Source organism: Miscanthus floridulus, chromosome 8, assembly GCF_019320115.1.
Source record: "Miscanthus floridulus cultivar M001 chromosome 8, ASM1932011v1, whole genome shotgun sequence".
Lineage (NCBI taxonomy): Eukaryota > Viridiplantae > Streptophyta > Magnoliopsida > Poales > Poaceae > Miscanthus > Miscanthus floridulus.
Window position 1 is genome coordinate 180,519,578 of NC_089587.1, and position 11,252 is coordinate 180,530,829.

The 11,252-nt window shown below is 43.8% G+C and overlaps 2 protein-coding genes across 6 annotated transcripts; one reads left to right on the top strand and one right to left on the bottom strand.

Annotated features, from left to right (window-relative positions):
- Positions 1–2,275: 2,275 nt before the first annotated feature.
- On the bottom strand, positions 2,276–8,293 carry LOC136477641 (cyclin-dependent kinase G-1-like). 5 transcript variants are annotated; one of them, XR_010764068.1, is made up of 9 exons: positions 6,588–8,293; positions 6,357–6,485; positions 6,109–6,244; positions 5,932–6,020; positions 5,726–5,837; positions 5,537–5,643; positions 5,288–5,442; positions 4,078–5,212; positions 2,276–3,990 (listed from the first exon to the last, which is right to left on the bottom strand). XR_010764068.1 is itself a non-coding variant. In XM_066475868.1 (7 exons), exons 1-7 carry the CDS (start codon positions 7,970–7,972, stop codon positions 5,349–5,351), a joined length of 2,052 nt encoding a protein of 683 aa, XP_066331965.1. In that variant the 5' UTR covers positions 7,973–8,293; the 3' UTR covers positions 2,276–5,348. The 5 variants fall into 5 exon arrangements, 1 of the variants encoding a protein (XP_066331965.1); XR_010764066.1 differs by having other exon boundaries at positions 4,078–4,200; positions 4,835–5,442; XR_010764065.1 differs by having other exon boundaries at positions 4,078–4,200; positions 4,459–5,442.
- A 474-nt stretch (positions 8,294–8,767) lies between these two features.
- LOC136470256 (uncharacterized) lies at positions 8,768–9,941 on the top strand. The gene is made up of 3 exons (XM_066468161.1): positions 8,768–8,869; positions 9,029–9,039; positions 9,122–9,941. The coding sequence occupies exons 1-3, from the start codon at positions 8,768–8,770 to the stop codon at positions 9,939–9,941; spliced, it is 933 nt and encodes a 310-aa protein (XP_066324258.1).
- The last annotated feature ends 1,311 nt before the right edge of the window (positions 9,942–11,252 follow it).

The following is an 11,252-nucleotide window of genomic DNA, read 5'->3' on the forward strand; positions in this document are numbered from 1 at the left end:
CAAATAGGGAACGAAAATTTTTTGAGGGCCAAGAAAGGAACAAATCATTTGTTCGGTGTTAAATAAGGAATTCTCTCAAAGGGAAGAGGTGGGGGGTGGCTGTTCCTGTTTGGTTTGGACCCACACGCAGTGCCTCGCTAGTCGATACCTAGGGCTTTCCCGGTGCACCACACTGCCATGCTGCTCTTGATTCCAGGTATAAATTCAGGTTTTAAATTAGTCTCAGTAAAATTTCAGAAATAATTTTGTGGACATTAAATAAGTTAATACTGTATACAGTATAAACAAAGATAGAGAAAAAAAAACAGTGATGAAACTTGTCCACGCTATTTTCAAAGTATGTGTCTTAGAAACTAGGACATCACATCCTACGGAAAGCGTCTTCATCAATTTCTTAATAATCTACCACCAGAGTAGTCCAATATTATCTTTGTGATTACTCGGGAGGTTGCTACATCAGTACCCCGATGTATCAATCCAGTACCCGTATTAAATACATGTCCCACATATGTGTAGAAGAAAAGATAGCTGGAAAGTGGTAGTTAGGATGGCAAGCTATTGGGGGCAATACAACTCTTTATTTGAGGGGAGATGAGTGAAATATTATATTTTTAATATTGGGAAACCCCTAAAACAAGAAAACAAGCACAACTATACCTAATAATATAATATAATGAGGATAGGTGAAGGAGTTGGTGTACTTCCTGAGATGCTCTGAGATTGGCATTATGTCACGAAGGTTATTACTCGCGCGGTACCATGACAGAGTCATTTGTAGAGATAGTGAGAGCCCTATCTAAAAAAAAAATCCAAAGCACATGCTTGGACGTGCATGTTTGAGCATATGTCGGGATAACTGAAACCCATTACCCACTTGTGCATAGAAAAAGGGAATAAAGAAATTTGGTAGTGGTAAAGCTTAGACCTAAGAGACTAGGAGCGCCAGTTCATCCATGCCTACGTATATATGGCCTAAATTGAGCTAATTTAATTCCATGTTGTTTCTAAATTGGTTCTCAATAGGACCGGTTGACAATTGAATCCAATTTTCCCATTATTTGGTTGTCGATAATAGTGCGGAAAGAAAGCCCGGCAACTATTAGATTGACCTAGGGTTCGTAGCCTAAATTGAGCTAATTTAATTCCATATGGTTTCTAAATTGGTTCAACTATTAGAAGGACCTAGTGACTGGCTGCAATGAGTTTCACATGTTGGTTTTGTGGGGGGAAATCCTTTTAACTTCCATTAACTATACTTTTGTCCATGAATGATTAGGTTGATTTTTTCAATGGCATATACAGGTCGATCATCTTTTTCAATGGCACATAGAGAATTATCTCTTTACTGACATATTTTGTAGGCAAAGCCATTGCAAGTTCGCACGTACCAACCGGTCAATGCTGTTTGTTTTTTTCCTTTTGATAATGCAGTCTATGATGCAGTGAAGAGGTCATTGTTGAGGTCACGCATTAAGGAATTTCCTGTCTATATAAGCAATGGAACACTTAATATTATCCACCCGTTTGTTTCCAGCATTCTAATGTTTTGAGAATGTTTAGACTAGCTCGAGAGGCTGTTTATGCATTCTTTTAAGATTCCCTGCCCACAAAGAACGCCCAGCTAGGCAGCTAAGACCTTGTTTGGCTGTACTCGTGAAATGAGATGGATTGTAGCGCGGCCCGCCAGTCAAAGTATCGATTCCCTGTCCAAGTTCGTCAAATACAGGTTTTTTTCGGTGTACTGTGGTTCGCCTGTGCAGCTGTGCTCGTCTAAATATAGCGTTCAACTCACAAAAGAAAAAAATCAACCAGAATATCTAAGATCTTTCCGTGATTTTTTTTTACAAAACTCAAGAAGCTAACAATCTCCTGCATAAAATAGAGATCTACATACGCCTGGCTGGTAGACGGTTGTATCTTCACGTTCCAGACTCCACCAATCGTCCCTTTCAAACATGCGTTTGCACTCGCCGCCCCAAGCAATGGCCAAAATAAAAAGGTTAAAACAGAGTTAATGCGGCCACGAGTCATACAAAGATATTAGAATACGACATCATGATAGCTATGCTGAATGACACCTGATTATATGCCACCATACTATGTAATGGCATCTAACAGTCGGATGTGCAGAAGATAACAAAGTCTTTCCAAACAATCAAATATGAGATTATACTCCCTCGATTCAGAAAAAACAATGCAATTCTAGTATAGTACCAGAGTCAAAGCTATATTGAGTTTGACCAAATGTATATTAAAAAAGTATCAACAATTACTATACCAAATAAAAACCATCAGATTAATTACAAATATTTTAATAGTATACCTGTTTCATGTCATAAATATTGGTATTTTTTCCCCATAAATTTGGTCAAACTTCACTAAGGAGAAAACTAGAATTGCACCTTCAGTATAAATCAAAATAGTTATTCACTGATCAACATAAACTATCAGCTGCCCTCCGTCGGTATTTAAGTTCATCTAACTTAAATGTGTTGACTTTGTCTCCATAGGTGCAATAACAGACTGCCATGTCTGCTACCAGTGCTGAAGTCCAAGACCACAGGTAAACAAACTCAATAAAGTGTTGTTTAATCGCACATTGTAAGGGTAAGTGGATACTAATCATATGAACTGCCACAAATCAAGATTCCTAGACGTTCTGTGGTACATACTCCTACTTTAGATTGTGCTACAGACGTCATAACTCCAAGCAACTACAAATGCACTGGACAGTAAGAGGCTATGACATAAGAATGGTTAATATCGTACAGGCTCAGGCAACTGACATAAGAACGGTAAATCACATCATAATTACACCAGTATCAAAGACATGAAAACGTTTTACCAAAATTATATATCTTCTTTGTTGGTGGCTTTTGTTTGGTTTCACCTAACTTAGCAGTTAGCACAACTTGCTTTCCAGGCTTCATTGTATTTTACTACTGTTGTTTTTATTCTTACCAAAATCATACAGATACATCAACCCAATAAGGAACATGGAAATATTAGCCATCCCACAGGAGTAATGGAAGCACCATACCTGTGTGCCACAAACATCGCAATAAGGAACATAGTCAACTCGAATTCAAATTTAGGCATAGCAAGCCATTAGCACATTTTACCCAACTAGGAAAAAAGAATGACATAATTCACATGGTAGCATCCTCTCAGATTTTATAGTTAACTAGTTACCTCTGGCAGATTATAAAAGCTCGAAAGAAGGGAGCAGTATTATCAGCAGATTATTCAACAACAACAATCCCCAATAAAATAAGGAAAAAAGATGGTATAGCAAGTGGAATTGGGACCTAATACATTGGCACACATCTCAACTAAAGTCAGTAGAAAGCATTCATGTAACTCCACAGGCAATTCCAACATTTTATGGCATGAAAAAAAAAAGAGTAGCCGATAAAGCAAGACAAAGCAATCATAAACTAAATAACTTAAAAGTTATAAATGTTTGTAGCTTTTAAGGTTTGACTAAATCTTGTCCTAGACGACATGTTTTCATGATAGGAGGGAGTAGCAAAATATGGCAATTGAACCACATAAGGAATGGTTAGGATCAACCTTGGAAGAAGTGGAAAACCATGATTGATCACCTGTTTGGAGAATGAACAGCTAAACACAGAACTGCCTTACACCTCAACAAATGTGTTCGGTAATATCATCTAACCAAAGCACAAGGAGTAATTTAGCATATTCTTTACCTTATTCTTTTACCTGTCTCCATAACTATTCAAGCAATAATAAGCATAGAATCCTAACTCTAACCCTGAACAGGTGCCAAGTATGGTGGACACAGGAGTGCGAAGGCAGCATTTTGTAACAGTTCATGTCCATGCAAATAAAGAAACAAATTGATAATAATTGTGCAATGAGTTACAGAAATGATAAATAATGATGATGAGCTGATGAAACAGAACTGGAGTGGGAAGACGAAGAGGGCAGAGGTTACCAAAGTAGTCAAAAGAGCTGAGCTCAACTCTGTCAAGCGAAGAACAGGTGGAGTATTAACAAATAATTCGCATATAAACCCCTGATTGTACATAGAAGATAGGATAGTAAACTGACCACTTGGATTCACAATTACAGAGGAGACCTTTGGAGGCCCGACCACAAAAAAAAGTCAGTAATAAGGTACAATAATCTGGCATCCACGAATCCTTCCTCTCTTGATACAGCCACAGCTTTAAGCTGCAGACGTGTCACATAATGTTTGAAGTGTGTTACATAAACTTTCCAAGAAGTCCTTCAAGAATTAGCTATCAATTGAAGTCTAATTGGTAACAGAAATAATCAGGACCAGGTCTAACAGATAACAGAGCATGTATACTATTCCTAAAGAAAGGTACCTAGCCTAACAAATCCTGGCAAGAACGCTAGTGACAATTCAGTAGTTTCTCACAAGAAATGACTGCTGAAGCAATGATAATTTACAATAAATAGGCTCACCGATATGAATATATCAACACAGATGCAAGGATTAGTAGACCAAGCAACAATGTTAAGAACCTAGTGTCTTCAGTTGACCAACACCTAATAAGAAACTAAAAATGCTTCAAACCTCAGACTGAATTGATTCCTAGATTGTTGAAATGTTTCTCATTGTTAACATATGCCGAAGCAGAAAATTTTCCTGTCAGGTAAACACTTGAACTGTTGAAAGTGAGCAGGCTATGTCTATAAGACAAGGTACACCAAGCTAACTCTATTCAGTACAAACCAGATCCTTTGGCAAATTTAAATAAGAAATTAATAAAGATATAGATTCACCACATTTTTACACGACAACACATCAGCAGAGGGAACAGGCTCCTCGGCATTTTACCTTACAGTTCCCATTAAGAGGGCATTGATTTCCTTGCGAAAAGAAAAAGGCACCGGTCCCTTCACTTCATTCAACTCTTGCAAAGAAAATGAAAAGATCAAAAGAAAATGCACTACTTGAAACGAGAAAATAAAATGTCACTAATATCTAATTGATTACTGATTACAAGTCAACAATTTATAATACTTTACACGTGTCAGAGGTGAAACTTGGTGTACGCAATACCAGACCTTTTAGATGAACTGAAAGTGCATTAGATCTGCACCTTATAATGATGGTAGGTTAGAATATGACAGTTCTGGTAGAGAGCTAACCCTGCCATTTGAACACTCGCTGCATGGAACTTAAGTAAAATTTCTGTTCCCTTTGATCCCTTGCCTGTTATAGAACACAATAAGCTGTCACCGCACACTAAGTAGACGGGATACTTCTCTGTCCAGTTGTACACCTCACCTTGGAACATGTTTACTCACTCAAAAACTGTCATTTGCAGCAAGACTGATCTGGTTTCAGATCAGCCAAAAAGGCCACGATCTCCTATGCTCCCTTGTTCTTTCATCTGTTGCTCCACCAGGGGGTCAGGGCTCTTCATGTATTTCTTGATCCTCCTGTATGTCCAAGAATGTAATATACAGGCATATTAATACAACATTCAGTTTAGGCATTTCGAGTTAGGAAGTCAAATAATAAAGTAACTATTACCTGTCCTGTTCATTCAGAGCAGGAAACGTTGGCATGAATTCCTTCGTCTTGGGCAGAGGAACTTCACGGAACCAGTCATGGTTCAAGGCATCATCAGCAGATATGCGCTGTATAAAAGGAAGAAGTCTATTAAGGACATGCAAAATGTGTACAGGAGAATCAGGTGGTGCACTAGAGAACGTAGTTTACCTTCTCAGGGTCATACGTCAGCAACCTATTTAGCAGGTCAAACCCAGCTTCTGACAAGGTCAAACCTCCCGTGAAGGATACAGCTGGAAATTTGTCCCTTAATCTATTGTACCTGATGTAGCAAATCGAAAGTAAGATCTCCATGAAAGTGAACCACTGCATTCAAAACACAAAAATTGCAGCTATAAAGATTGGTTGCCACTTACGGTCGCTTTACAAAGTTGCCTTTGGCACCAGGCAATTTGGAAAAACCATGCCATCGCTCCTCATTGGGTGTGCCGAGTATCCTAAATATCTAGAGTAGAAGTTAACTGCCATTAGAATTCAGTGATGTAGTTATAACAAACAAAATATAGTAGATCACACAACATATGTCCATATACCTTATCAAGTTGATCTATCTCAGACTTCCCAGTGAAGAGTGGCTCTTTTGACAAGAGTTCTGCCATTATGCAACCTAATGACCACATATCAATAGCAGTAGAATACTCCTTTGCTCCTAATAGTAGTTCCGGAGCCCTGTAATTATAAGGAGCAAACAATGAGTCATGATTGTACATGTGCGAATATCAAGTCAAATCGTGATGTAAAAATGCATGGGACATTTGAGAAATCATGGCTGATAACATACCTGTACCACAAAGTCACAACTGGTTGGGTGTAAGGCTTTAGCAAGCTGCCATATTGACGCGAGAGTCCAAAATCACATATTTTCAACTCACCACGGTTATTCAAGAGGAGATTTGATGTCTTGAGATCCCTAAAAAGCCACACTGACATTATTAAATACATACAGAAAGCATAGAACCCATTTAGTGTTATGCAGAACAGCAATGAGTAAGAATCAGCAGTTGGTCATTACCTGTGAAGTACCCAATTGTCATGAAGATACTTCACGCCCTCTAGCAGCTGAAGCATCAAACATTTTACCTCACTTTGGGTATATGGTTGTTTCATCGCCTCCATGACACCCTTAAGGTCATGCTCCATGTACTCCATCACCATAAAAGTATCATCGTCATGACCACCAACAACTACTTCCTTGACATCCACAATTGAAGGGTGGTCAAAGGATAGAAGGATATTGATTTCCCTGAGAGAAGTCAATGGAAAACCTTCCCGCCCCTTTTCCTTATCCACCTTGACCTTCTTCAATGCAACTATCTCACCAGTTTTCTTGTCCCTCACCCTAAATACAACTCCATATGTACCCTCATTGATCGTGTTCATCCTCTCAAACTCATCAATACTCCTACACCCCCGAAGCATGTTAAAGCACCTACGTGGTGGTCGTACAGCCTCAGGTGTTCCAGACCTACGCACATCACTCCTGGAACGAGTATCCAGCGAACAACCAACAGAAGGATCAATATCATCCTCTTTTTCATCAACATCCATGCAGCCACCCCCGTCTACCTCAATATTACAGTTCTCACTGCCCATCGAGTTAGACGAACTTGAGGAACTTCTTGATGTTTTGCTGCCCATCGCTTCTCCAGCCTCTGGGCTCATGGCTTTCTTTGTCGATTTCTGTTCAGGCAAATGAGCAGGTGACACACTTTTCTTCTTCTTGGGCACAATCACCTCTTCCTCCTCTTCATCAGCATCCGCCCATCTGGAAGTAAAAATGTTTCTCGTTGCACAATCCTCTTCCTCCTCTGTAATCCCATCCCTCCTTTCAGCATCATTTGGAACCACCGAAACTTCCAAATTCATTGGTACGCACCCACCAGCCACAGCCACAGCCTCAGGGGTCGTGTCTGACAAAGGAGGCGGCGAAGGAAGAGGGAGCTCCGCAGCTAAGGCATCAGGCCCTCTCCTGCTCCACACCTCATCTCTTGCCTTTAGCTTTGAAACATTCGAATCGTGGAATCCAGGTGAGTGCTTCCTCTTCTTGCTTGGTGGCAACGCACCTCCATCTCCATCCCTGCGGACCCCAAGAACCCCATCCTGCCTCGGCACTGGTGGGCGCCCACCAGACTCCGAGCCGCTATCGCTTGAGACCTCACCAGGCTCCTTATCGTCCTTCCTCCTTGAAGGCCGGCTCCTCGGTGGCGGATACGGCGAGCGGTGGCGGCTGTACCCTTTGGACACCTCACCGCCCCTGCTGCCATCACGGCGGCGTTCCGAGTCGCGGTCGCGGCTCGGGCGGCGGTACTCCTTGCTCCTCCTGGAACGCTCTAGATCGAGCTCCCGCCTCCTGGACACGTCGTGGCTCCTGTAACCCCCGTGCCGCGCCGCAGCCATGGAGCGCAAGCAGGAATTCCCCCGGAACGGAATCGATCCGAAGCAAATCCCAAAAATTCGGGGCGGAATTCGACGACAAACCCTAGATCCCGTACCAAAACAGAAAATCCAAGAAAAAATTGGGATCGAATTGGGGAATCGGGGGAACTGGCACTCTGGTCTCAGCGACTTCGCTCTCGTCGAGAACGATAAGCTAATTGGAAGGGGGGCGACGCGGGACGCCGGACGCGGAGCGGGCGAGCGGCGGAGAGAATGCGGGTTGGGGGGCTGGGGAGGTAAGCGACGCGAAGGCAGAAGGAGTCAGTCGATTGACGAGGGAAGGCAACTCGGCAAACGCGTGTTGTCCACTCGTTCTTATCGTTTGATTTGATTGATTGCTGGAGATACCGCGTCGGACTAGGGCTTGGGCTTTAGGCTAAGCGCAGCCTGTAGACAGGGCATGGCCCACATGGCCCATCGGGCTGTACATGTCGCTCACCTCGGAACGCTGCCATCAGCCGCCTGTATTTCGATTCCTAACTCAACGAACAAACGAACCTGCCGTTGCCGCTGCCGCCACCGAGCATGGACTACGCCGCGGTCTCCTTCCTGTCCGGTGGGCTCCTCGTTGATTCCTTGTAGCTACGAGTGGTCATGGCCTAGAAGCATCCATTTGAGCTATCATATGCCCCATCTGGTAGCCTAAATAGTCGGATTTGATCTCGGCATGGCTGGCTACTAGGGTTTGTCGCATGTTCCCTCCACTCCATTGAGGTCCTGTTCTGTCCACCCCCGTCGCCTATTCCCTCCACGGCCATGGCAGGCTGCTTTGGTTCTTCCATGTGTAGAACGTGGGTGATAGAGGAAGAGGAGGACGAAGATGATTTTCATTTGATTGTTGATGACGACGACTTGGAGGTACTGGAGTCGTTCGAGCTCGAGAATGTTGGACCCTCTCGTTGTAGATGTCGTTCCAATGGTCCACCAAAGCAGATACGACAGAGAGATTATGCGGTTGGGGATGCGAGGATCTGTGCTGACTACTTTGGTCCTAATCCTATTTAATCGGCGTTCCAGTTTCGTCGACGGTGTGTTTCTATAATCTAGTAGTCATGGATTGCTTCATGTGTTACTTTGCAGTACATTGACAGACCTTATCTTTGTGTGTAGGTTTCGAATGCGCGTCCATGTGTTTGAGTGCCTTGTCGAAGCGATTGAAGGTGCAGACTCCTACTTCAAGCAAAAGGAGGATGCCATTGGTCGTCTTGGGCTCAGTGGTTTGCAAAAGGCAGTTGTTGCTATTCGCATTCTTGCATATGGTCTACCTGCTGATGTTGTAGATGAGTATGTCTGTATTGGTGAGTCAACTGCTCGTAAGGCTCTCCACCATTTTTGTCGGGCTATTATTTCTGTATTCGGGGAGTACTACCTACGTGTTCTGAACGTGAAAGATGTAGCACGGCTTCTCAGAATTGAAGAGCAACGTGGATTTTCGGGAATGTTGGGAAGCATTGATTGTATGTACTGGGAGTGGCGCAATTGCCCCTCGGCATATAAAGGCATGTTCACAGGGCGTGGGAAGCATCCATCCATGATACTTAAGGCGGTAGCTTCGCATGACCTTTGGATATGGCATGCCTATTTCGGCATGCCAGGCAGCTGCAATGATACTAATGTCCTTCAAAAGTCGCCCGTCTTCTCCGCATATTTGAAAGGCCAAGCAGCTCCGGTATCATTCACCGTTAATGGTCACACGTATGACATGGGTTATTATCTTGCTGATGGTATATACCCCAATTGGCCGGCTTTTGTGAAGACCATTTCCCATCCCCTGGATATGAAGGCAGCACACTTTTCTAAGGAGCAGGAAAAAGTTCATAAAGATATTGAGCGCACTTTTGTGAAGACCGTTTCCCATCCCCTGGATATGAAGGCAGCACACCTTGCGTCGTCGACCAGCTGCCACCGATGCTCCTTCCCCATCACCTGACTCTCTTTCATTACTGCTTGTTCAACACTCTCGACCGTTGCAGCGACAGGCTGATTTTGAGCATGGGGTGCATGAGATGATGCTAGAGTTGGGAGTGGATGAACCCTTGTTCAGAGCTACGGTCCACCCTCCCTAGAAAAATGGGTACTGCTGAGCAGATGGTTGCAACCCAGGGTTCCACCCTCCATAGAAGCCTGGCATTGGAAGACCCTTGCCAAAACCGGTAATGTCGTCACCAGCTTCATCACAATTATTATGATTCATCCTGCAATAATATGAAGTAAATGGTACAATGAGTATAGCAGAAGAACATTTGAATTCTTTAAGCAGCGAGTGTGCTGGTCCTAGCATTTCTAAATTAGCATAGCATCTTTGCTCCCTTTATCTTAATGAATGGCAGAACTCTTACTGTATTTTAAAACATGAAGAAAAGACTGCAAGATTCTAAATCTATAAGCATATCATGGAACAATTTCATACAAATAAATGTTACAAGCTGGAGGAACAAAATCAATCAAAGCTTATGATGTTTCAGATAACTAGAAGAAGAATTACTTAGCACTAGACCAGAATCAACCGAATTGATGGCAAACCGTTTAAAATTCGACTTGGGATTAGAACTCCCGTGGGATGAAATATCTAAATTACCGATTTGCTGCTCATCAGAACATGACCAATTTAATTCCCCAAGAATCTGAACTCCCCTGTTCTGAGGCTGAATACATGGAGAAAGTATCACACAGGCGTGCCGGGGGCGAGCAAGGCGGCAATGCTAGAGGTCGAGCGCTGCGGCGGTGCCGGGGAGCGAGCGCGGGGGCAGGCTAGGGGGTGAGCGCAGGTGGCTCGCAGCGAGGACGAAGGGCCGACCGCAGTGGGGCTGGCGGGGCGACTGCAGTGGGTCGCAGCGGCCACGGCGGGTGAGCGCCTCTAGATCTAGAGGCTTCACAGACTGTAGGGACAGGGATTACCTTCTCCATTGATGGTGAATGGGCGACCACGCTGTAGAGCTCTCCTCCGAGTCCGTCCGTGCCCACCTCAACTCTCTCCGCCACCGACGACAGGGTGAGTGTCGCTTCCTAGCCCCCTTCGCTGACCCGCCCCTACACTCTCTGGTGGGCACTGCCTCCTCTTCCCCTCCATCCCCAATGCCCTCGGATTTGAGGGAGACCGCCGGCTTCCCCAGGATGCCGTCGGGGAGGACACGGACACTTCGCAGGGCTGCCGCGAAGTAGCGGTTGTTGCGGTGGAGAGGACGGACGTTGAGTTTATAGATTCCCTGTAGCGAACAAAAGGATTAGAGAGCAGATAGAG

Bases quoted from the DNA above. Each gene is read 5' to 3' on its own strand.
- LOC136477641 (XM_066475868.1), bottom strand. From the start codon at position 7,972: ATGGCTGCGGCGCGGCACGGGGGTTACAGGAGCCACGACGTGTCCAGG. The intron at 6,486-6,587 runs GTAATGACCAAC...GTGGCTTTTTAG, and splicing joins GACAATTGGGTACTTCACAG to GGATCTCAAGACATCAAATC. The intron at 6,021-6,108 runs GTATATGGACAT...CTTCTACTCTAG, and splicing joins AGATAGATCAACTTGATAAG to ATATTTAGGATACTCGGCAC.
- LOC136470256 (XM_066468161.1), top strand. From the start codon at position 8,768: ATGGCAGGCTGCTTTGGTTCTTCCATGTGTAGAACGTGGGTGATAGAG.